This window comes from Penicillium verrucosum (assembly GCF_028828655.1).
Source record: "Penicillium verrucosum strain IBT 35672 chromosome Unknown utg000002l_segment0_segment0, whole genome shotgun sequence".
In the NCBI taxonomy this organism is placed as follows: Eukaryota; Fungi; Ascomycota; class Eurotiomycetes; order Eurotiales; family Aspergillaceae; genus Penicillium; species Penicillium verrucosum.
Window position 1 is genome coordinate 2,491,049 of NW_026643211.1, and position 24,514 is coordinate 2,515,562.

General features: G+C 49.3%; 8 protein-coding genes across 8 annotated transcripts; 3 read left to right on the plus strand and 5 right to left on the minus strand.

Annotated features, from left to right (window-relative positions):
- Positions 1-907: 907 nt before the first annotated feature.
- Positions 908-7,585, plus strand: N7516_006596 (putative tRNA-splicing endonuclease; the record flags this gene model as incomplete). The annotated part of the gene is made up of 5 exons (XM_057219316.1): positions 908-930; positions 993-4,602; positions 4,635-7,274; positions 7,336-7,422; positions 7,490-7,585. 5 exons carry the CDS (start codon positions 908-910, stop codon positions 7,583-7,585), a joined length of 6,456 nt encoding a protein of 2,151 aa, XP_057073407.1.
- An 868-nt stretch (positions 7,586-8,453) lies between these two features.
- N7516_006597 (uncharacterized protein) lies at positions 8,454-9,305 on the plus strand (the record flags this gene model as incomplete). The annotated part of the gene is made up of 1 exon (XM_057219317.1): positions 8,454-9,305. The coding sequence occupies one exon, from the start codon at positions 8,454-8,456 to the stop codon at positions 9,303-9,305; it is 852 nt and encodes a 283-aa protein (XP_057073408.1).
- Positions 9,306-9,781: 476 nt separating this feature from the next.
- Positions 9,782-11,555, plus strand: N7516_006598 (nucleobase cation symporter-1 family protein; the record flags this gene model as incomplete). Its single annotated transcript, XM_057219318.1, has 3 exons — positions 9,782-9,896; positions 9,962-10,602; positions 10,662-11,555. The coding sequence occupies 3 exons, from the start codon at positions 9,782-9,784 to the stop codon at positions 11,553-11,555; spliced, it is 1,650 nt and encodes a 549-aa protein (XP_057073409.1).
- A 1,076-nt stretch (positions 11,556-12,631) lies between these two features.
- N7516_006599 (uncharacterized protein) lies at positions 12,632-13,396 on the minus strand (the record flags this gene model as incomplete). The annotated part of the gene is made up of 1 exon (XM_057219319.1): positions 12,632-13,396. The coding sequence occupies one exon, from the start codon at positions 13,394-13,396 to the stop codon at positions 12,632-12,634; it is 765 nt and encodes a 254-aa protein (XP_057073410.1).
- A 38-nt stretch (positions 13,397-13,434) lies between these two features.
- Positions 13,435-14,780, minus strand: N7516_006600 (putative G1/S-specific cyclin Pcl5; the record flags this gene model as incomplete). The annotated part of the gene is made up of 2 exons (XM_057219320.1): positions 13,435-14,261; positions 14,333-14,780. The coding sequence occupies 2 exons, from the start codon at positions 14,778-14,780 to the stop codon at positions 13,435-13,437; spliced, it is 1,275 nt and encodes a 424-aa protein (XP_057073411.1).
- A 1,839-nt stretch (positions 14,781-16,619) lies between these two features.
- N7516_006601 (putative aminotransferase) lies at positions 16,620-18,195 on the minus strand (the record flags this gene model as incomplete). Its single annotated transcript, XM_057219321.1, has 7 exons — positions 16,620-16,675; positions 16,726-17,233; positions 17,292-17,369; positions 17,434-17,754; positions 17,832-17,961; positions 18,019-18,052; positions 18,114-18,195. 7 exons carry the CDS (start codon positions 18,193-18,195, stop codon positions 16,620-16,622), a joined length of 1,209 nt encoding a protein of 402 aa, XP_057073412.1.
- Positions 18,196-18,786: 591 nt separating this feature from the next.
- Positions 18,787-19,460, minus strand: N7516_006602 (uncharacterized protein; the record flags this gene model as incomplete). Its single annotated transcript, XM_057219322.1, has 2 exons — positions 18,787-19,380; positions 19,443-19,460. 2 exons carry the CDS (start codon positions 19,458-19,460, stop codon positions 18,787-18,789), a joined length of 612 nt encoding a protein of 203 aa, XP_057073413.1.
- Positions 19,461-20,090: 630 nt separating this feature from the next.
- Positions 20,091-23,107, minus strand: N7516_006603 (uncharacterized protein; the record flags this gene model as incomplete). Its single annotated transcript, XM_057219323.1, has 2 exons — positions 20,091-20,490; positions 20,550-23,107. 2 exons carry the CDS (start codon positions 23,105-23,107, stop codon positions 20,091-20,093), a joined length of 2,958 nt encoding a protein of 985 aa, XP_057073414.1.
- Positions 23,108-24,514: the final 1,407 nt, after the last annotated feature.

Consider the following 24,514-nt stretch of genomic DNA (forward strand, 5'->3'; position numbering starts at 1 on the left):
CCTTAAGAAAATTGCCCCATGGTGTTGTCTTATACTACATCAATATCGTCACATCCAAGGTTCCCAAATAGTAACTATCCCAGTTGGGTAAAATAGCGCGCGTCCACGCGTTAACAGAAATTCACCGCCCAGTACCAAGAATTATAGTGGCCAGGATTCAAAACCCCTTTTGTAGGTGGGAGTTAATGCCTGAGTGCCTTATTTAGCACCGCTTTTTACACCGCTCTATACACTGTATGGTAAATTTATAGATACTATAACTAGCTCACTTTGTATGCAGATGAAAGATTCATTCTTGACTTTTGCAAACCGTAAGAGAATAAGGGTACTACCTAGGTATGATTACTATGGCTTTTGTAATAGAAATTCAGGTATTTTAATTTTTCTGCTGTTCTAAAGTCAGGCATTCAGGCATCAAATCATCTATAAAGGGTGTTTTGAACAGTGGCCACTATAAGTCTTTGTACCGCCCAGACAATCTGCCAATGGTATTTTGGCAGCCCGCGTTTGCTCTGGTGATTTTTGTTCGCCATCTTCTTTCTCTTCCTCATTTGCTTGGGCTAAACATAGGGTCTCGTTCTTTGGGACACAGGGTGGTTTCAATCTTTTTGCCCATCCATCGTCTTTTCCGTCGCCAAAGCATCAGCGCATTGTGGTCAGATACGGCATTCGGTTACGAGGTCACTCCTCGCTACTATCAACATTACTTTGTCCTTCGCTTGAGCCTTCCGTCACTTAACTTGATTCTCTCATCAGCAGCTGAGCCAAAGCCGGTGGACTCACTTTGAAATCAGTGTTACCTCTCGGCAAAACGATGTTCTAGCTGGTCTGCCCATGGGATGAAGGAAATGCACCGCACTCTGTCATTTCGATACAACTATCTCCACAATTCGAGAATACAGTCGCCATGGAGTTTCTGGCTGCGATTAGGTAGGCCTCAGTAACCCTTCGACGCATATGGGCTGGAACTAACAAGATTGGGCGTTGTACAGAGAACTCAAGGTCCTCCCGGAAGCCACCCACCTCTTCTGCCCCCGGAAAGACGACGATGATCATAGACGCTATGAAGATTTAGAGCAAGTGGATGAAGCGGGGAAGTCTATCAAGGATGTTGTGGCCGAAGCAACGGCTCGAAGAGAGAGTTTCCTGTCGTCCATGCGCATCCTGGCATACCACAAGGATGGCGTAGAGGACGATCAGAACTGGGTCCTGAGCAAACTGGACGAATCGCTGGAGAAATGTGATCTATGCATCAAGCATTATTACATCGGCAAGATCTGGCTCATGGACCTGCTGAAGGAGGAAAACTATCACGAAGATGATATCGAGGCATTCGCCCAGAGAATCGACGAGTGGGACATTCGGCGAATCACTCGCAACTTGACAACCGCCACAACACAGTTGAAGCAGATTCCATTGGAGAAAATTGGCTTGGATGTCTTGGACAGGGCTGCGTTGTTGTCAATCTTTGAGACATTGAGCTGTGAAGCCATGCTGCGCAACGAAAGTCTCTTGCAGGAATATTTTGATGAGCCATTCAAGCTCATTCAAACAAAACGAAGCTTAAAAGTTTCAGATTACATTCCTGCAGTCTCTCGCTTTCTTTTCGATGCCAATCAATTCCGAAGCTTCTGGGCTGTTCAGTCATGGACACGATACGCCCGGCCTCCTACCACTCAAGAGTTTGAATGGGCAGTACGCGATGGCTTGTTGATGGGGCTACGAGCTGCGTCACAACAGCCACCGCAATTTTCGGTAATTCAGAGGTTGTGGCGAGGCATGCAGCTTGTCGTCCGAAAGCTGGACAAAGAACAGATTACACATCAGCTTCGAGGATTGGAAATAGACCCTTGCCGTCTCTCCGTGGATCATCTGGCCATACCTGCGCCGGGCTTGCGATTTCTCCTCAACACTATCCAACTGTTCCTTGAGAAAGCTCCGGTTGACTTCTGGGATGCTATGCAAACCATTTCCCCTCAGGCAATTATGGAGCAAACATTCTACAACACGCAATTCAATGCATTTCTATTGGGAACCTCCGAGGGTGAGCCTTTTGAGAAGTCCGCATTGAAAGACATGCTCTCCTGGATCAATCCTTTCCTCGGCTCTTTGAAGGGTGCCCACCAACCGTCTGCCTGTCGGTTCTTGACATTACAGTTGCTTGGCCGTCTTCAAGATACCCAATATCCCAATTTAACGCGGTATCACTGCTTCGATATTGGCTTGGCCAGCCTCCTTCAAACACTACGCCGCTTCACGGAAAATGAGTCTTCCCGGGGTACGGTTACTCGAATCGTGTTGGCAGAGACAATGGGAGTGGTTGCTGACACAATCGGTGTAATTATCAATCCCCCTACTTTTGACGTTGAGAGAAGTCGGCAGGAGAATATCCTCACGCAGTGCATGGAAGTTGTACGCAACACCTTGGCATTGGAGTGTCAGTCATTGAAGACCGACTATGAGGCACTTCTGAAGGACGGTACCCTGGCACACGGGGTATCTACCTACTCTGCACCCATATGGGATGCTGTCATTAAACACCTCCACCGGGATAACCTCCCGCTCTCAAGTTCGGCCCTCCTTGGAATCTTGCCCCTGGTTGGGTTGGAGATGTTTCCCACGAAAGGAGAAGGGAACAAAGAGAAGACCCATTTTAACATGATTTATGGCCATCTAACCAACCTCTCATGTCGAATCATCGGGCGTCTCGCAGACTTTCCACCTGAGCACCTTGAGACGCTGTTCCGAAGTCAGGATACTAGTAGCGCTGTGATTTCGGCCTTGTTTGCCGCCGACTATGACACCTACACAGCTGCAGTTGACCTGATCAAGGCTGTTAGCGGCCAGTCGGCTCGACGAGATGCCATTTCTCACCTCCTTCAATCTTCGTTCACGACCACGATCTACGGTCTCAGTTGGTCATTCCGTCGGATCTCTACCATGAAGACTTTTGCGCCCGCTCCAAGAATGCTTTACACTGGTACAGACATCGTAGAGATATTATGTGACAGTCAAACCGGTATGCTGCGAACTCGTAATCTCGTCGATCGCCGGGAGGTCATGTCGCTGCAGAAGCTCTGGGAGTACCTGTGGCTGGCATTGACTACGATCTTCGATGAGACCGAGGCATGGCACCTTCGGGGTAATGATAAGGCTGTCATGCTTGAATTTTGCCGTGACACGATCCAGTTCGCCGATCTTCTCTTTGATCAGTATGGTGTGTTTTTGGGAGCTGTAGGGAATGCGGATCCGGGGCAGACCTCTGCATCTGAGAATTTCCTTAAGTCACCAACTGCGACAATGAGTGCCATGGTAAAATGGCTTAGGTTGAAGGATGAATTCCTGGCAACTACTCTCGTAGGGTTGGTGGCAAAGCTTTTACGGAGGTTGGGTGGGATGAATGTGACCACTGTGAAGCCAGATGCATTGAGGTTTATTGAGGGGGTTGCTGTCAATGGCACAATCAAAACAATACTCAATCAACGTGAAAGGGCAGAATTAGTCCGCTCGTTGGAGGCTTACTATAAGAAACCCGTCGTCACTGCCTCAACTGCTTCTCTCAAGAAACAGTCTTCAATCACCGCTTTTGCCAAACCCTCTGATGTCTCGAGCCCCTCCTCTCGCATAACCAGTGATAACGACTTTGACGATGATACTTTGAACGACCAAACTCTGCTTGAACTGTCGTCTTCTGTCGAATTCAACAAAGCCCGCCTCGCAACCCAGGCCAAACGGGATTCCGAAAAGGCTGCCAAAATGCGAACCTCAACAGCTGTCAAGAATCGTCCGAACATGTTCCCCAAGTCAGTTCCTCCTGTACGAACCAACGATGACACCACCCACGTCCTGTCTTTCCGTGAGAAGCGCGAACGGGAAAGGGAGGCCAAGAAGAAGCGTGATCAGATTGAGCTCGCCAGACTCAAGAAGAACACGTTCGCTTATGGCGTTGGGGAGCAAACAGCTGAACAGGGCTCTGGCCTGAAGGGTATTGGTATTAAGGGTAAGGATCATACAAATGCCGCAGATAGCATGATGGTCTCCTCTGGTGATGAGTCTGGTTCTGAGAGTGAAGATGAATTAGACAAGGAACTCTTTGGCGCCAAACCGAAGAAACCCGATGCTGTCGCAGCCTACGAATCGAGCAAGAAACAATCTTTTCAACAGCAACCCATCAAAAAGGTCAAGCGCCACCGGTCCGTCCGGGACATGCGAGCTCGCCTGGCTCCGGATCTAGGTTCCCTTCACCACTCAATCCTCTCCTGGGACTTTTTCGCAACCGGCGATCTTCCTCCTACCTCGGACCGCACCGATTATTCCCTGGTCTCAAACACGTTCCGTACACCCGATGAATATCAAAATACATTCGAACCTTTGTTGATTCTTGAGGCGTGGCAAGGTTTCCAACAGGCGAAGGACGAAGGTTCTTTCCGACCCTTCCAAGTCAAAGTCATGACCCGATTGGCTGTTGACTCGTGGATCGAATTCAGCACCCAGCCGCTTGGTATTCTTCCCAAGGACTTCAGCATGGGTGAAGGTGACTTGGTCTTGTTCTCCAACTCGCCCAACCTCACAACCGACCCGAGTACCCCCATGTTCTTGCGCGTGTATGTGGTGTCAATCGGAAAAACAAAAAGATGGAGGTCACATATCGGGTCAATCCTGGGAGTAACAAGTTCCTGTCCTCTTTTGGGCCAGGAACTGAGGCCTGGGGTGCCAAGATCACATCTTTGACCCCGGTGGAGCGTGAATACGGTGCCCTGATGGCGTTGCAGTACTATGATCTGTGTGAAGAGATTGTCTTGGCTAAGCCTTCACCTCTTCTTACTTATTCAGACACAAGACTGCAGCCCATCATGGATAATTACTCCATCAATCGTGCCCAGGCAAGAGCCATCAAGTCAGCTGTTGACAACGATGCATTTACTCTCATCCAAGGTCCTCCTGGTTCGGGAAAGACCAAAACCATCGTCGCGCTTGTCGGAAGCCTTCTAAGCGACGTGCTTGGGAAACAGGTGATCAAATTTAACGGTGCTCCTATTGCAAGAAATGCCCTCTCAAAGAAACTTCTCCTGTGTGCGCCTAGTAATGCTGCTGTCGACGAGTTAGTCATGCGATTGAAGGAGGGTGTGAAGACGGCCCATGGTCGACAAGAAAAAGTCTCTGTCCTTCGTCTAGGAAGAAGCGACGCGATCAACACCAAGGTGTTGGATGTTACCCTCGATGAGATGGTCAATACCCGTTTGAACCAGGATCCCAGCAAAGGCAACGGTGTCGACTTGCAGAAGCTCTATGAAGAGCACAAGACGACTGATATAGCATTTAAAGAGCTTCGTGGACAACTCGATGAGGCTCGAGCAAAGGGATTACCTCCTCCAGAAGAGCTGGAGCGCGAATTTGACTTGATGAAAAAGAAGCGATCTCAACTGAGCACGTCTATTGATAAAGCTCGTGATCAGAACCATACGCTGGCCCGTAATGCTGATATGCACAAACGGCGGATCCAAGAACAAATCATCAATGAATCTCATGTCATTTGCACTACTCTCAGTGGTTCTGGGCATGAAATTTTCCAAGGCATGAATGTCGAGTTCGAAACCGTCATCATCGATGAAGCGGCGCAGTGTATTGAACTCAGTGCTCTTATCCCACTGAAGTACGGGTGCTCGAAATGTGTTCTTGTGGGTGATCCCAAACAGTTGCCTCCAACTGTTCTGTCAAAAATGGCCTCCAAGTTCCAGTATGAACAGAGTTTGTTCGTCCGCATGCAGAAGAATCACCCTCAAGACGTGCACTTGCTGGATATCCAGTACCGTATGCATCCAGCGATCAGTCATTTCCCCAGTGTGACGTTCTACGATGGCAAGTTGCAGGATGGACCGGACATGGCTAAGCTTCGCGAGCGTCCCTGGCATCAAAGCGAGCTTCTTAGTCCGTACCGATTCTTCGATGTTCAGGGCATGCACTCATCTGCGGCCAGAGGCCATTCTTTGATCAATTACGCGGAGTTACAAGTGGCCATGCAACTGTATGATCGTTTGATCACAGATGTCAAAGAATACGACTTTGCCGGCAAGATTGGCATCATCACACCTTACAAGGGCCAACTGAGAGAGCTCAAGAACCAGTTTACCCAACGATATGGCGAAGAAATTCTCAACAAGGTTGATTTCAATACCACTGATGCTTTCCAGGGTAGAGAAAGTGAAGTCATTATCTTCTCTTGTGTGCGGGCATCCAACAAGGGTATCGGTTTCTTGGCGGATATCCGCCGTATGAACGTCGGTCTCACCCGTGCCAAGTCATCGCTTTGGGTTTTAGGTAACTCGCAGTCCCTGGAACAGGGCCAGTTCTGGAATGGGCTCATCAAGAACGCGCGGGAGCGAAATGTCTACACGAAGGGTGATATTGCGAAGATCCTGGAGAAGCCGCAGTTCACTGGCTACAAAGAAATTGAAATGGTTGACCTTGACGCCGAAGAAACCCCAGAGTCTTCCGACTATGAACCCCCTGCACCATCAATCCCTCGCCCTTCATCGACCTCTATTGGCCTTGACTCACGCCCCGTCTCGGTCTCTACCCCTAAACACGGTACACCTCCAATTCCACGACCTGATGGACCTTCGGGGGGAGGCAAAGGCCTAGACCCGACGAAAATGTGTGGGATCTGTGGAAGCGCCGCCCACTTCACTCACAACTGCGACAATGACGAAGCAAAGGAAAATGCTCGAGGAACCTGTTTCCGCTGCGGTCAGCCTGGTCACACCAAGGCTGCATGCCGTGCTGAACGATGTCTTGAATGCGGCGAATGTGGGCATTTGTCCCACAACTGCAAGTCCACGAAAGTTCTTTCAAAGTTTGAGAAATCTCGCCTTGAGAGGGACGAGTTTAACCTCAAGCAACGTCAAGATTCATTCACTGAGCGTCAACGACAGCGGCAACTGGGAGGACACGACCCTAAAATCCCTGTTGTTCAAGCCACAAATTCAAACCCGCCAACGAACCTTGTTGATAATTCTGCGAAGAGAAAGCGTGAAGACTCTGCCTCTGATGGACCCCGAGGGCAGCGTCCTCGTACCGGGCAGACACATCCCCCAATCAGGGCACCAAAGGGCCCCTTGGGTAGTGCCCATCCCGGTCTATCTGGCCCTGTTGCTCGCAATTCGAATATTTCAAGAGTTAGTGGCCACCCGGGTCTTTCCGGCCCCCCTCGCGCCAACCCAGTGGCCAATGCTCACAATGGTTCAAAGGGCCCGCCAACCAACGGCCCACCAGGAGTGAGTTTTCCCGTTCATTAGATCAACTAACTGGCTTTCATTTATGCTAATGATTTCTTAGGGTCTCATCACACCTTCTCGCGATGGCCAGGCGTATCCTACCGAAAATGACCCGACAAGGGCTCCACCGACGAGACCAGGAGCAGGTGTAAGTGTCATGTTCTTGGCTGACTACTTTTCCGTTAATTACTCATGCTGATATATTATCAATCTAGGCTCCCAATCAAGGTGCTCCCAAGCCCCGACCCCCGATGGCACGCAAAAAGAAAGAGACAGACCCTTTCATCCGGCCCAAGCCAAAGCGCAAGTAAGCGTTGCATCGTGGATCCCGATGTACTTGCTAGCATCCATATGACGCCATGTCATATTCTGTCACGTAGTTAATCCAATAGTGTCAAATACCAATGATGAATATATCATCTTGACAGTATCTTCCTTTGATTCTGGTGCTTCCGAGGCGGCCTTTATCTTAACGACCAGATGGTGTAGTTAGCTCGATCTAGGTGTGAGATGTAAGATCCTACGGACTATCATTGCAACGCGCCCGTCACCTGCTAGCTTGACGAGGAACTGCCGCTTAAACGACGTATAACAACCTATGAGAGAGGAGATAAGGATAAGGTGGTCAAGACGGCGGAATACCCGGAGACGGAAGAAAGCTATGTCTAACTAGAGATTGTCGAGGGATTATCGAGGGATTGATGTGTTTTTTTATGTCATTTTTCTATTTTACTCGAATAGTCAATTTTTCTTTTAATATTTGTGCATTTTAATGGCATCTTTTATAGTGTATCTTCGGGTGTCTTCCTTAATATTCTTATCGACATCTTTAAGACATCAGACCTCGGGCAGGCATGACCTTGCTCCTTCCTCCTTCCTCCTTTCCCTTCTCATATCTTTTTATTTTGTACAGCGCAAATTGTCCAAAACTGATATAATATTGGCCCAAGAACAGCCAGCTATACTTGGACCCGGGGACTGAAGGAAAATCAGAGGTGGTGCCACTAGCGGCTAGCGGGTGAGCAGGTGACCCGATCAGATAAGATTTCCATCAGCTGATCCACGGGTGTTCTCCGCACTTCCAAGTTTCCTTCTAGTTTCCTTCTGCTTTCCTTCTTCTTTGCTCCTCTGAACATCCGGTAGTTATTCCAATGCCAAATCGTCTATCTGATTAACATGATGGTCTCTCGTTCGGCCTCCATCCTCACTGGTGCTCTCGCACTACTTTTACCCCTCACGGCCCATGGCTTTGTTGTCCCACCTCCGGACAATCTCCAGGCCTTCCTCGGACAACCAAACAGTTTGAATCCCGGCCCAAACTCTAACCACATTGAAGATGAAAGTGCCTTAAACCGCCCGTCATGGTTTACTTCAACTTTGATGGCCCGCCGCCTGCTTGCTCTGTCACCCTCTGGCGTCATCTCCACCAACTTCCCAGAGTCCCTTCCACCCTCCGCACATGCCCCCTCGGATGTGGCCGGCCTCTCGATCGCACTCCGCGAGTACATTGCCGATTGTGATGGGTCCCTGCCATCGGATCTATCTCATGGTGATAACGGCGATCCAACAGTTCTTGGCCTTCGCATTGGAACCACTTTTAAGAACATTGCAGCAGGGTCTAATCTCAGTCTCCAGTTAGACTGGTGGGATCATCTCAATGAGGCCGGTCCAGTATACCCTGGTCTTCCTCTCAGCCCGGCTGCTCTGCCTCGCGTCACCCTCTTCGGATACTTGGATAACCTCCCGTCCCCGCTTCCCGATGACGCAGCTGCAGCCCTCGAGAAGTGTTTCCTCGAGCCTCATCCTGATGCAAAGGTCTGGCTACCTGGTGCTTCTTACTCGCCTCATGCGAGTTTCTGGGCCCGGCTGGTGGTCACCCATGCGTACTGGATTGGTGGATTTGGCGACGTGCAGCAGATTGGGTGGATCAATGTCACTGAGTGGCAGGGGATCCGACCGCACGGCAGTGTAGAGGGCGTCGGCGACGGAAGAGGGTGGCAGAATGTCCGTTTGCCGGGTGAGAAACAGTAGAGAGAGTACCTAGGTACTTCCATAGGAATCGACCAATGACTAAGGGCTCACAGTGACGATCGCATTGATTGTCTCTTTTGCATTAGACCTGTGTATGCAGCTTGGATAGCAATTAAGCATATCTCTATATCTCTACACGCGAAGCAAATTTTACGAGGTACTTTTGAGCTCTCTCTTCTCATTCGTCCCTTTGGTCTTATCTGCATAATGTAGGCTTATCGTTCTTATCATCCATCCTTGTTGTGCACGGGACACATCGGGGGGCAAATCTGGGGAATAAGAAGACGCTGGACCGGCATTTCTTTTGATCTCATCGTCTTGATTATTGAGCTGTTCTATCCCTTGCGTTGTGGTGTTACCTCAAAATACACACCGAAAGGACCGGAGCTTGGAACCCTCCTTATCTTAAGAACATCCATGAACCCATCAGACCGATTACATCTTTAACCATGAAGCTACGCATTTCAAGGCCACATATGAGGGTCTCGCAGGGGGAGTCTGAATTTGCAGCAGGCAATGCACGATGGACAAACCGTGATCTCGACCCGATTGCCAAAGATGACCGTAAATGGGGCATATCCAGTATAATAGGTGCGGTACTTGTGCTTATCTTTGCGAATACCAGGATAGGACTAATAGAATATGCTATCTATTAGCTTACTGGATCTCCGATGCCTTGAACGCAGCGACCTGGCAATTCGCCAGTAGTATGATTGCCGTCGGCTTCACCTATCGTGAAGCTCTGGGCATCGTCGCCTTATCCTTCTTCATTATATCATTGGTCATTGCTGCAAACGGTACTGTGGGTGCCATATATCATGTTCCATTCCCCGTGATTGCGCGTGCTAGCTGGGGCTTTTGGGGCTCATATATCGCTATCATTTCACGAGTCATCCTTGCCGTCTTCTGGTTTGCTATCCAAAATGTCAACGGTGGAAATGCGGTTCGCGTCATGATTGGAGCAATATGGCCAAGCTATTTGGTTCTTCCGAATGGTATTCCTGAGTCACAGGGAATCACGACCGGTGGTATGGTTGGGTTTCTGATCTTCTGGTTGATCCAGGTCCCGTTCCTATGCATGCATCCAAACAATCTGCGCAGGTTATTTACGGTCAAATCGATTCTGGTTCCCATCGCTTGGATCGCTATCTTGATATGGTCATTTGTCACTGTGAAAGGCGGTGGTGGCGTATTCGCACAGCAGGCTCCAACCGTCTCCGGGTCCAAGTATAGCTGGCTGTTCTTGGCCAATATGACATCGGTCCTAGGGGTGTATGCAACGTTATCTGTGAATCAGGTATGGTAATTTTGATGCTGTCATATTATCAATTGTCGCAAAAGCTAACCGGTTGTCAGTCTGACTTCTCCCGCTACTCCCGGATCAGTCCCCGCTGGCAGCTCCTTTATATCCCCATGCTACCTATTGTATTTACTTTCTTCGCCTTTATTGGAATTGCCTCCTCATCCGCCGGGCAAGTCCACTATAATCTCTCGTCTATTCCATGGGATCCAACGGTTTTGATCAGCTACTGGCCCAACCGAGCGTGTCGTTTTTTCGGCGCAGCTTCCTTCGCACTGGCTTCCCTGGGCGTGAACATCTCGGCCAATTCCATTTCAGCCGCTAACGATTTCACCGCATTAGCACCAAGGTATATCAATATCCGACGTGGGCAGATCCTATGCGCCTTGTTGTCGTGGTGTCTTGTCCCCTGGAAAATCCTCGCATCGGCAACCAACTTCCTTTCTTTTATGTCTGCATATGCGATCTTCCTCGGTCCTATTGCTGCAATTATGATGTTTGATTTCTGGATCGTCAACCGCCGTCGATATGACACCCTGGCTCTATACCAGCCCGGCAACCCGACATATCGCTATACATTCTCTATCCCGGGCTTCTCGGGCAAGAGTATGTATGGCATAAACTGGCGCGCTGTGCTGTCTTTTATTATTGGTGTTGTGCCAAGTCTCCCTGGACTGATCAATTCTGTGAACTCTCATATCGATGTCGGCTCCGGTGTACATCCGTTTGAGTTTGGGTGGTTGTTGGGCTTTGTTGCCACATCTATTGCCTACGTGCTGTTGTCATGGCTGCTTCCTGCGCAAGAGACTCGGATTGACCGCGCTGTGCTGCCTGATGAGATATATGATAGAGGCACGGTGGTCGAGGGAATGAAAGCAGATGACCCAGATAGGAAGGACGTGGTTTCTGATACACAGGAGAAACATATGGATGTGGAAAAGGCTATTTAGGCTCTATCTGATATTGATGTGAATCTTTTGTTCTGTACCGAGTGACATGTAGAAGATGTCTATGTTAATATTCAAGTGACCAATTTCGGAAATAAGTCCGCCGTATCCTCATTTCTGGGATCTTCCTCAATAACAATTGGCATGTGACTTCCGGGAGTACTTCATCTGATCAAGCCGATATCTGAGGAAGGAAGAAGACCTTGTTAGCCTCCACCATATGGTATTTGTTAGTATTGAATTAAATTTTAAAATTAGTTGCAGATAGACATGGGACTTTTGTCTGCATATGCTCAAGCACCCCAAGATTGGAATAAAGGTACGGAGTACTCCGTACACAGCTCCTAAAAGCGAGGCTGTGAACCGTATGTGTCGTGCATAAGCTCCACTCTATACTTGGAAATCAGGAGCTAAGTACCCGCTAATATCCCCACAGCCACACCTAGGGTCCACAGCCACATCTAGCGCCACCGTTGATGCCTGAATGACTCACAGCGGAACCATGGATTCCAGTGCCATGGTTGCACGGTCAGACCTTGTCATGTGCATATCTGGGCAGTTGCCTGGGCGCTTAGGAATACGAGAAAGGGGGGCCGATATCGCTGTTAAGCTGTATTTGGATTGACTATCCTATCCGAGGGCAAGAAACCCTCGGGGATGGCAGATATACCATCCCCTAGATGGATGAGTTGATACAGGTATAATCAGGGCAGACGCCCGCTTTCCATCCCCCAAAGTAACCAGAGTAAATAAAGACCATAACCGTCCCATGCCTACCACACTCCGTTCGCAATCACAAAAAGTAAATAAAAGAAAGGGGAAAATAAAAGTGAGAGAACAGATGCTCGATGCAAGTAGAAGACATGCCAGTCATCACCACATCGTACACATCGTGGGAATCAAACGCCCAAGTCCCAATACGTACGACCGAGTGCCCGAGAATAGGGGTATGTACAACGGGGTCAGGTTCGCCGTAGGGCAAATAAAATAAAAACACAAACAGAACGACGGACTTTTTCTTTTTTTGCCTCGCACAAAGGAAATTAAGAAAATAAGGAAATCCGCTAATAAATCGCAAGTTAATTCAAGTACTCCGCAACACGGAGGCTCGGGTTCAATGCGACCTTGCGTGCTTCGCTGCCACAGCAGGCACGTTTCATGCCTGCCGGTCCAGAGACTAGGCCAGTCTGCACAGGGGCAATGGAGGACCCGTGTTGCGTCATGAACGAGCGTGGGAACTGTCCATCAGGCAACACGGATTGGTCTCCGGAGGCTCCGAGGTTGACCAGATGGCGCACATGGTTTTGGAGCAAGAGATCGTCGGATCCAGTACGTCCACGTTTTCGGCACTGGCGCCGTTCAGGTGTCGCGCCAGAAAGCTCGCAGAGACTCTGAGCAGCTTCGCTCAGGCTGGAATCCAGGGAAAAATTAGACAGGTCTGGGACCGAAGAACCCATGGAACTAGGATATTCAGGAGAGCTGTAGACACCGACCAGACAACTCTCATCAATCGGAGAGGCAATGGCCAGAGTCTTCCGGGACTCCTTGAGGGAGTTGCTCGTGCAGCGCAATGTGGCCTTAACGGCCAGACGAGCTGGCGCCGAGCCAGAACTACCCGAGGCGTTGGACGAGACTGATGACGACCGCGAAGAGCGGGACGACAGAGTGGAGACATCCGAAACCATCGAGTCAGGCGACGATGCCGAGGAGGTCGAGCGAGCCAAAGATGACCGACGAGCCGCAGCCGGGAAACCATCGTACGACTGAGTCCGAGGGCAGAATGACAGGGGCGTGCGCTGATCAAGTGTTGATCGCGCCATGCACGCATTCTGCGCCTGAGACATAGCCGTACAGATGGATGGGCGACGGGGGTTGTAAGCAGTCACACTCGCAGCAGGAGTGGACGACACTTGGGATTGGGGGTCAACTGTGGCGTGGGAAGCATCATAGGCCGTGGAATACCGGGCAAAGCCAAGTTGGCAAAATCCATGCGCGGAGTCGGCTCCAGGGTTCGCGGAAGACTCCGATGGTAAGTCGGATTTTGTTCGCGCGGCAAGGAGCGCACCGACTCGTTGCTTGGCAGACTACGAGGCGAGAGGTATTCCGAGAGACCGAGATCCATCCCACCCATTGCCGAAACCGGGGTCAAGGGCTCTGACTCTACAAAGTCCAGTTCAGGGGTGAGTCTGGGTATGACAGTCTGCCAGCACTGACCTTTAGCAACCGGGGGTCCACCGGCACCAGGGGTCAGCTTCAAGGCCAAGTCAGTCCAACGCTGAAAGGTTGCCTCATCGATGTGCAGGCGCCATCCGACAGCCTTGAGGAACATAAGCTCATTCTGGTTAATCTCAAGAGTATTGAGGCCAGAAATCTTGCTCCAGGCACGAGCGGAGTAGTTGCGATCCTGCAGATACTTTGAAGCGAGAATCAGCGCTGCCAGGAACATCCGACGTCCACACTGCATCGCCCGCAAAGGCGACTGATCCCGAGGCTGCTCCTTGGTGAAGTCATGCGTGGGCACGTGGGGCTTGATTTTAATCAAATAATATAAGGCCACCTGCAAGGTACTGTAGCTAGTACGGGAGCGGCGGAGTGTCTCCTGGATAAAAGTACGGAGAGGAAGAACCCCTTTGGATCCAGTCGCGGCATCACTGCGGGATGCTGCGGCGGAAAGGGGCCAGATGATCTCAACAATCTGTGATGCGGTGTCTTAAAAGGAGGGGGATATTATTTAGCCGGGCGTACAAAACGTACTTTGAGGAGTCCTTTTCAAGACTTACCGACGAGGTTGTCGACGAAGTTCACCTTCCGTTCCGACTGCCGTAGCAGACATGGCGGAGGGCGCGCACTGGGAGCGCTAGAAGAATAACTGTTAGTGCGCCGAGGGTGCGTTCGCAGCTCGGATGGCACTACACCGTCCACCTTGGAAGCAGGTCCCTTGGCAAAAGTCCGGGGACAGGCTCCATTCGGATTTCTTCCCGCCAACTGGCTATTACTCTCATTCTCCCAAATCACGTCAACCGGGTTGGTCGATGTCGATGATATCGAACTCTGCGAGGAGACGCAATCGAGGGAGAATACAGATGAGGAAGAGGAAGAGGCGGAGGAGGAGATCGAGGATGCATAGGGGTGAGTTTGGTGAGACGCTGTCAATTGAGAACTTGGGTTTGAGAGGTTCAACCCCAAGACGTCCATCCCTGACATATCCGGGAGTACTGTAGAGTTCATATAGGGCGTTTGTGTGAACAAATGTTCAAATGAAGACAACCGGATAAAAGCGAGATGGTCCGATTTTTGGAACCGTTAAGTGTGTCAAGATACCGTTAAGCAGGGAACCGGGAACGAGAGCCGAGGAGACAGAAGCCGTCTTTGCGACGAAGGCGACGGCAGACCTTTAAATGTAAAGAGCCAGGTTGATAACCAGACGTAGGGGAAAATAAGCGGAACCGCCGGGTGTAGCGGTTTAAAAAAAAAAGAGGTCAAAGGGGGAAAACAACTATAAAAACAAGAAAAGGAAAACGTATTCACGATCCGATCAACCAAGTGCTTCTGATATAATAACCAAAGCAGGGGCACGTGGCGAGAATGACTCTTTCCGGGTGGTATTAGATGGAGCCAGAGACGGTGACGATGCGGAGGTCGGTAACAGCAACACAGGCGATCGGAACGGATGAATCAATAAGGTACATTTTGAAATGAGTCGTGTGATAGAAAAGGAGTTTATATCAAGGCACCCAACGGACCGTAGACAGGCAGAACCACGCTGGTGGCTGTCTGTACAAGGCAGTCGTTGAAGCGGCTAGGCAGAGAGGGAGGCGAGAGAGTCGGGAGGATGAGGCTGAGGGGGAGGCGAGATGGAGATGTTAGAGTCAGAAAGAATAGAAAGGGAAGAGGGCATTTATGGAACGACATTTACCTATGACTCTTTTTTCTCTTTTTTTTTTCTCTTTAAAATGGGAGTTTTGACTAAGAAGATTGGGGGGAGGAGGGGGCAAAAAATGGGAAGGGGAAAAAGACAGTCACACTTGTGGCGAAGAAGAAGTGGGTGGCGGGTTATAGGAAGATGCCGGGAGGCGCAGGGACCACAACGTATATATAGAAATAGAATATAGTCAAATATTCTACTTCTTTTATAATCGTATAAATCTCCTGTATAAAATCAAGAGAGGAACATTTTGAGAGATGGGTGAAGGAGGGAAAACCCGGATGCGGCCAAGAGACTCCGAGATAGGAGGAGGGTGTGGTACGACGGTGACTCACGCTTCTATCACCTTTTTTTTATAGACAACATACTATTTATATGCTATTATATACTATTATATGCTATGATATCTATGGTATCTACTACATTCTATCAGATAGTCCAATATATTCCATATCTATTATCATGCTAATGCTTATTTACTTAACTATCTTATTACCGAGAATGAACTTGACTATGCAGTGACACCTTATGTTTGTGTAGCCACTCATAGTCTGATGAATCTTATTTTTAAGAAAAGAAATAAAAACCATATGAACAAATCAGCAAAATGGAAATGTTTCAACATACACCACAATGGCTATAAAATTCCATCCAAGTCTGAAAGCTTACTGAGTCATAAATCCGCTTGCCACGCTGTCTTCGCACCTTTACCAATCCACGCGCGGCTGTTAGGCTGTGATCCACTATCATTCCCATTATTCCATGATTATCTCTATGCTGATTGGTTGACCCTGTGATCGGCATCGCTGGTTGGGGTTGCCTGCAGCCTTCCAGATGGAGCTGGGGAACCTCGGGAGTGAACTCATATGACCTCACGGTGGGAACTTAGGCTGAAAACAAAGAGATGTTTTACAGGGTTAGGCTTCAGGGTGGTGTGTGGATTATTGAAAGTTCAAATATTCGTGGAGAAATCCACCATTACAGAGCAGCCAAGTGGCAAACAAAATATGCGGTTGGAGTTGGTAGTGGGAAAAAGGATAAATTTTGAGAAAATGTTTTCATAGCATGTATAGTCTTGATCAAATATATGCAGATAGCCCAACTATACTTATTGTATATCGATGTACACAAGCTATATACAACTAAAAGGATCCAAGCACGTCTCGCAATACCTCTACCAGCCCCCGTACTTCCGCCTCTGTCTTTATTAGTGTCAAACAAAATCCAAACGAGATAATATCCACTCACCGGTGTTATAGTGCAGGAAACTGACCCGCACCACCCCGTCCTCCACATTGTCTAATCCGCACACGTCGGCCAGTAGCCGATGGCTGTACATATGACCACTGCGGAACCCAAAGGCCGATCGACGCTCAACCTCCTCCACAACGCGTTGACTGTCCACTCCCTGTACAACAAAACTAATAACCGGCACGCGAAGCTCCTTGCTGGCTGAAGGTTCACCGATAATATCAATCCGGCTATTAGAAGCTAAGAATTCCAGTAGAATCTGTTGTAGCCGCTCCTCATGCTCGGCCATCTGGGCCCAGGTCATGCTAGGGTCAGAACCAAAGTACTCCACAACCTGGGGAATACTCTGTGTAAGCTCATAATTAGCCGAGGCAAGGTTGAGCTTCAGGTCTAGCGTATCTGTGGGCTTGAAGAAATGCCCCAGCGACTGGATCTGGTCGTGAACGCGTGATGAGGCATATAGTTGTGCCAAGTGTGGTCCATACACTTTGTACCAGGAGAATGCCTAGTGGGGAGGAGGTCAGCAATGAACCAGTCATGCAAAAGCTTGGGTTGCAATTTACATAGAAATCCACGTCCAACGCCTTCACATCAACCTGACGATGCGGAGCTAGGGCAACTCCATCCACACACAGCAGTGCCTGTTTAAGTTCTTGTGAGCAAGTGCGTCGAGCCTAGTAGATTTAAGATTTCATAATTACTCACACGAGGATAAACATGAACAATGTCTGCAATCTTTCGGATGGGACTGATGGTACCAGTGATATTAGAAGCATGAGGACATGCTACGAGTCTGGTCTTATCGGAGAGTAAGGACTTCAACTCAGATGGATTGCACACTGGGTTCTTTGGCTCGGAAGCAGCCCACCACTTTACGGTCAAGCCCAACCTCTCTGCTATATGGACCCACGGGGAGGTATTGGCCTCGTGGTTAAGTTTGGATAAGACCAGTTCATCACCAGGTTGGAATTTGAGCGCCGTCGAGAGATTGTGCAGGAGCTGGGTAGTTGAGATACCGATGCTAATCTTTTCCCATGCATTAGCACCCGAAACTTGGGCAGTTCTGATACTTCTTGAGAAGTAATGGATTATAGTGCATGTACCTCATCGGGCGCGGCATTGGTGAACCCAGCAGCCACTTTGTATGCATTATCGTACGCATTAGTCGAAGTCTGGGAGACTTTGTAGCTAGCTCCGAGCTGGACATTCGTGTTCAGCAGGTAATAACGGATGCTATGGCCGCGTCAGTATATACATGTAGCAATCTATAATGGGATCGATTAGACTAACGAGTCCGCCACAGTATCGAGAACCTGACTTCCGCCTGTAATAATCAGCGTGGATCTCAAAGCTATCGTGGCCATAAAAATGGAGCCCCGTCTCACCAGCGTTGTCCATATATACTTGCTCCTGCTGCAGAGCAGGGAATCGAGAGCGAGCTGCCGAGACATCAAGAGTAGAAGCCATATTGAATATGATCAGATTTGCTTGATATGGCTAGATAGTAGATGTACTCTTTGACGAGAGGATTGCAAGATACGAAGGATACCTGGCTATCTGTCCATTTGATGATTGTCTCGCCCGCTGAGAGGGGTAAACAGTGGAGCTATTAGCGGATTTTCTCCGGTCTCAAGCTACGTTGTACTTCGATTTCCATTCCGTCTCAAGGACCTGATAAGGAACATGGCGACTCTACATCATAGATCTTGCGATCGACGGATCTATATGGAAAGAAACAGTAGGTTGCTTTCACTCAAACAGCCGCCCACGTTGCCTACAGTACAGTCCACCCATAAAGCAATAGAACCCAGCAATTTGGTGTAACTGAACAGATAGACGCCTATCTCTTGACAATCCATACATAGACAGTCCTACACATAGCCATGACATGGAAAACATGAATTAAATGCGAAGATTTTGCTTCCATCGGGTATATGTATGAAATCCAAAGCCAACAAAACAAGTCCCTGTAAACACACACCAAGAAAGAAAATCCGGGGAAAAAAAAAACAACCACACAAGAGCAGCCATATTCACAATATAGAACCATAATTTCCACTACCGGGAGCGTGAGCCTGTCGCCCCAGGCCCTCCACTGGGGGACGCATCATGTACGACACAAAGAAGGTACTTCCGATCTGGCACGACAACGATCTCGTGTTTCTTTGTGCGCATGCGAAGCAGCTTCACTTCTCCATCCTCGTCTCGATCGACACCCTCGCCATCCCGGTCTTCCCCACGTGCTGTGCCCGTCTCGTTCCCGTGGTCGTAGTTAACATCCCAATGGCTGTCGCTAGGTCGCTGCACAGTGGGCGTGGGTCGGGATAGCGAGACACCCAGTGCCTCGGCACTGGAGACATAAGCGAAGATATGGGCAGCTAGTGTCTCAGCTTGTGAGGGTTGGTAGGGCTGTGACACGGTGGGTGAGGTAGGGGACGAGTCTGTGGACTGGGCGGCGGAGAGGGGGTTCGGTTCGGTTGTGGATGGGGTGATTTGTGCGGTGCGAGAGCTTCCGTTTTCTTCGGTCGTCTGGGCTAGCTGTCCTGTGCTTTGGATTATGGATCCGTCTTTGCGGGAGAGAATCAGGGCGGATTGCACGCCCGGGCGCGAGGTGAGGTGTGAGAGCAGCGCGGTGACATGCTGGGGGACCTGCTGTGTGCGGTTTGGGGCTTATTAGTCTAGTCCAGCACCTTTGGAGGGGAGGTTGCACTTACTTGTCCTGAGTTCGCCATGATTTGGGGGTTCCGCGGGGGAAGTGAAAATTGTTGGTATGCGGTGTGGGAGGTTATGGTTAGGGATGGATTAGACGAGCGCTGAGTATCTCATGTCTTTGAAATTGCTGTTTCCGCTATGTACTCTCCCCCAGCCAGAATGATTGGAGCGCATGGAGTGCAAGAAGTTGACCAGGTGCACTTGGGCGTCTCCAAAACAAATGACTAAGCATTCATTTGGATGGACATAAAAACATCGATGGATGATAGATAAAATCCTCCTATAAAGAGGAGACCGGCAAAAATTACAAAACTTCAATTGATAAGGCCATCTCTATATTAAAGATCTGCCAATTAGTTTCGATTATGTGAGAGTTTTGTACAGTGAACTACTACTCGGAACTATATAGTTAGATCTGATGTATTGTTGCTTGCAGTGATATATAGCATAACATTCAGTGTAAAATCATAAATCCAAAAAGAAAATCAAGACTAAAACAGGATGGTATCATAGAAAATATAAGCAAAGATAGACGGGACCGGGATATGTAGAAATAGAAGTCATCACAAGCAATAAATGAGTAACATCGTTTTGTCAGAAGTATGAAGATGTAAGAAAAATATAAGGAAAGAAAAAAAAAAGATCGTTATTTATCGTTTGCGGGCAGCTCGAGCTGCTCCACTCAAACTAGACTTGTCCGACAGCCAACCAGACTCGATGTCTTCGATCATGTTGTCCAGCTGTTTGACATTTGATCGGGTATCTCGGTAGGAGCTAGAAGTCTCAAATCCGCTGTGCTCACTGCTGCGAGAAGAGCTGACCCAGCTATCAGGTCGTGGTGTATAGCGGCCGGAGTATTGGTGCGTAAAGGGAGCGTGTGAGGGGCCGGATGAAATGTTCGGGTCGAGATTGAGACCCTCGAGAGGATTCTGAACTCCAGCGTTGAGCGCCGCCATAAGAGCAGCCTGTAAAATCTGGTTCTGGCGTTCCAGATTCGCGACCCGGTCCTCGAGGTGGTGATCCATTTGAGGAGGAGCGCGGGTGTGTTGACTGCTTTGAGACTCCCCCTGGATCTGTAAGTGGATTGGGAATATTGTGACTGAGGAGACGAAGTCTTCTCCCGACTGTGGGTGCTGCGGCTTTGAGGTGTCATGGGGCGCGCAGGATTAGGGTAACGAAGTCGATTGTGGGTAGGCATCTGCCGTGGATCCCTTGTCTCGTATCCTCGACGTATCGGTTGGAGGTGGTGGTATTTGTCGGCCTCGCGGCGCGAATGTTTGGTGTCTATCTCTGGACCAAAGACCTCGTCGTCTGATGACGGAAGCGGAGACTCTGGGCGAGATTCAGGGCGAATTTGTTGGTATGTTTCTGGGAAACTCTCATGTCGAAGGCTGCTCCCTGAGCTGTCGCTCCGGGATAAGGTCGAACCTCGGTAGGGCCTCGGTAGAGGATGCGGCTCCATGTTCCTCATCAGTGGCGGAATAGCCACATTAGGCGCGGTGTAGTTGCGTTGGCTAACCTTTTGCCCAGGAGGCGGAGGAGGTGGGTGCTGAGGTGGAACTGATGGGAGTGATGCAGTGGGCGGAGGCGATGGCAGACCAAATGGAATGTTGTTTCGACTGACTTGGGAATTGATCTGAAGCCCCTTCAGAACAGCACGTTTGCCATTGGATTTTATAGGGACAGGATGTCCTAGAACAGGGGAGTCGGCCAAAGGCTGCCCGTCTGAGGCCTCTTCATCACATTGACTTGAAGGGCTTTCGGGAAGCTCTTGCATTCGAGGGATGCGCACGCTTGACACACGTCCTCTCGGAGTGCAATGTTCCGGGGTTGGCTGGTAGTGTTCCGAAAGCGAAGTGGTGATCAAGCCTTCCTCCTCTTCGGTCGTTGACCCTCCAGCATCGACGCTGCCAAGGGCGATTACCGGGCGCGAATCAAAGGTACAAGGACTGTCCACAGCGGATTCAATCTCGCGGTCTTCAACAAGTGTTGTCGACGGGGAATTCAGACTGGGAGACATTGTCTCAGAATCAATCGCTCGACTAGACCGAGCGTTACCGTCTTGAGTAATCGGCGGGCAGTTAGCTTTGGGCAGTGATGGCAGAGGCCTTGTAGGTGCTGGGAGAGGAAATGCCTTCAATGTGCCCAGACACAATGAGAGCGGTCGAACTTTGGTCTCATCTTGCGACGTAGAATTCTCTGGTACTTTTTCTGTAGATAGTGCCGCTGCAGAAGAGCTCCCGGAAGGCGCAAGGGCACCTGAGCATTTTGGTTCTGACTCACTAACAGCAGCATCTATAAGACCACCCGATGGCTTTTTTGCTTCATCTGAAGCTTCGGGTACGTTGTCAGAAGGTCCAGTCTGTGAGCTGGATGCCGGAGATGCGGGCAATACTGTGGTATTTTCGATCGTTTGATACCGAGGGATTGAAGAATTTCTCCATGCACCCTTGCTAGATTTGCGAGGAGGGGCAACATCAGGAAAAAGTTTCAAGGTAGGTGACAAGGGTTTCACATTGCGAACAGGATATTGTTCTGGCTGGGTTCGCTTTCGGTTATCAATGGACGACCTGGGCTGTGACTCTATCCCATTCACACCCGCGGGTGTATTGGTAGTGACTTGGAAGACAGGGTCGACACGGATACTCGGCTCTGCAGAGCTAGATGGCCGTTGGATTTGCTCATCAATTGACCCATTCCTATAGGAATGACTGGTAGAAGCTAACGAGGAAGCTGGTCGGGTGATATTTTGAGGGCTGAGGTCTGCCATAGAACTTGACGCCGGGATAGCTGGAGGGGATTGGGAGGTGGAGTGATCAGTTGGCTGATACGGCGGCGGCGTAGAGTCGTCGAAATCGGAAGTGAGTGAGACCACCATTGAGCCAAAGTCATCAAGATTCAGAGAGCCCAAGCGACGTCGTGTTTGACTTGTTCGTATGTCGGTATCGACTTTGGCTTGCAGCCATGGCTGTCCAATGGTTTCCACATCTTTCTTAGATTTGGAAAGAGATCGAGAGAGAGACTGTGATAGGCTCTCCTTTGATCGCTTTGCCTCCTTTTGTCCCTTCGACTCCTTTGGTAAAGCCGTCGCTGGAATAAGATATCCTCCCCTTGTTAGTGCTTCGATCTGGCGCTGTTGGTCTTCTTCCTTTGACCTGGGGGATGATTCTTTCTTTTGGCGTTGGGCAAACTGCAAGAGGCGACGACGAAATGGCTTCAGATCCTGCTTTGGATCTGGTTTTGGTTCAGGCTTGGATTCCTTGGGCGAAATAGGAATCGGGAGTGCAGTGGTTGTATCGGAAGGACTCGAGGGTTGAGGTTGAGAGGGAGCGCGAGAGCGTGATTGAGGTTGAGATGGAGATTGAGATGGAGGCGGGGTCTGAGAAGGCATATTTTGGGTCTGCAAGAATCGAACCATGTCCACTAGGCTTTCATTTCTACCAGCTCTTTCAGCGGTACCTGCTGATCGGGCTTCTGGTCGTGGAGCACTCCCGCCTCGAGGTCTAGGGGTGACCAGAGGCTTGGGTGGTGGCCCGGTCTTTGTGGACGTCATATTGGGGAGCCTGCGTTTCGAGGGAGGATCGGGTCGATAAGTCCGAACAATTGGGCTTGGTGCGACGGCGTAGGCATGCAGTGAATCAGATTGATGCATAGGGAGACGGAGCATCAACTACTGGCTGGCTTTGCAATCCGACAGTTCCCGGATGTCGACATAAAAATATGCAGGGTGTTCAACGGGCAAAGCAATAGACAATGCTATACTTCCCAAGTTAGAAGACGAACCGAGGCACTGGCTCGGGAGCAAGACATGCTCACCTGCTTAGGAGGTTCAACACGATAGGGGGCTTGAGTGGTTATATGGACACGCGAGGAATATGATACGTCGACACAAGCTGACACCACTATGTATATACAGGGGGTGTCGATATGTACAAAGTCGATCAGAGTTGGTAAGGTGGCGTCCTTTATGTGAGAATCAAAAGCGAACAAAAGTCGAAACTGCGAGACGGAAATAGAGAGAGTTTAATAGGATCCCAGGTGAGCTGTAGTATCCTTACTTGGAGGGGATCCTTGAACTAGGGCACAGGAGTAGTCTGGGCACCCCTCCCTCCCTCTCGGAACCTGGAAAGGCACAGATAAACAGGTTGAGGCTAAAACGGTAGTACGAATCCGAAGGATAGGTCCTGCAGATAATGAAAATGGGTTCATCCAAAGGGATTCGTCCAAGTAAGGTCCTGTGGAGAACCTTTCACTTTAGACAACTCTAGCCGTCAAACACGCTGTGGCACTTGCGATGTATAGTTTGGGATCGGGAAGACAATATGACACAGCGCTATGCCAAACTCACTAATGCAGCTGCATGTTGCCGTCTGGGATTCGGTCCTTTTATTTTCATTGTGTTTATTGTGGCAGGGACAATGCTGGCCAACCACAGACCAGTCCTCAATGGAACTGTTCTTCTTTAATTGGCTTTTCTCCTTCTTCTTCTTCCCCTTGGATATGAATGTAAGGGGCCCCCGGGGGAAGAGAAAAAAACGTCAGGCCGCCCTGTACTCCGTATTCCGTTCTCCACATCAGATGTGAGGTATCAAATCCAGAATATGTCAAGCCAAACACTTCACTTAGCGTCATATTCCCGGATAAAGCAAGAGCTCAGATCGGACCTTTGCAGATTCAAGATTTTAGGGATCCTCTCAGACGGGTAGAGACAGTCGATCATGGTCGATCTTTGGGCAAAAGTACATGTAGATCGGGGAAATGAGAGAGGGGTGAGATAGCTCACACCCAATTCTTGAACTATTGGAAATAAATAGGGTGATAGTCAATAACATAATGTACTGATTTTAAAATCATTTAAATGATTTGAATAATGTATTAATATACAATAACCATGGTCAATATGCACCTAAGCACATAGGCACAGTACAAATCATCGGTGGATCTCCATGGACTTAATATAACGATTGATCTATACCATTTCAACCTGATTAAATCAAGAGAAAGTCTTAGGGCAAACTTTAGATGTGAGACAGTACTCCATACAGAGTAGAAGAGATAGAATTCTGAAATGAAT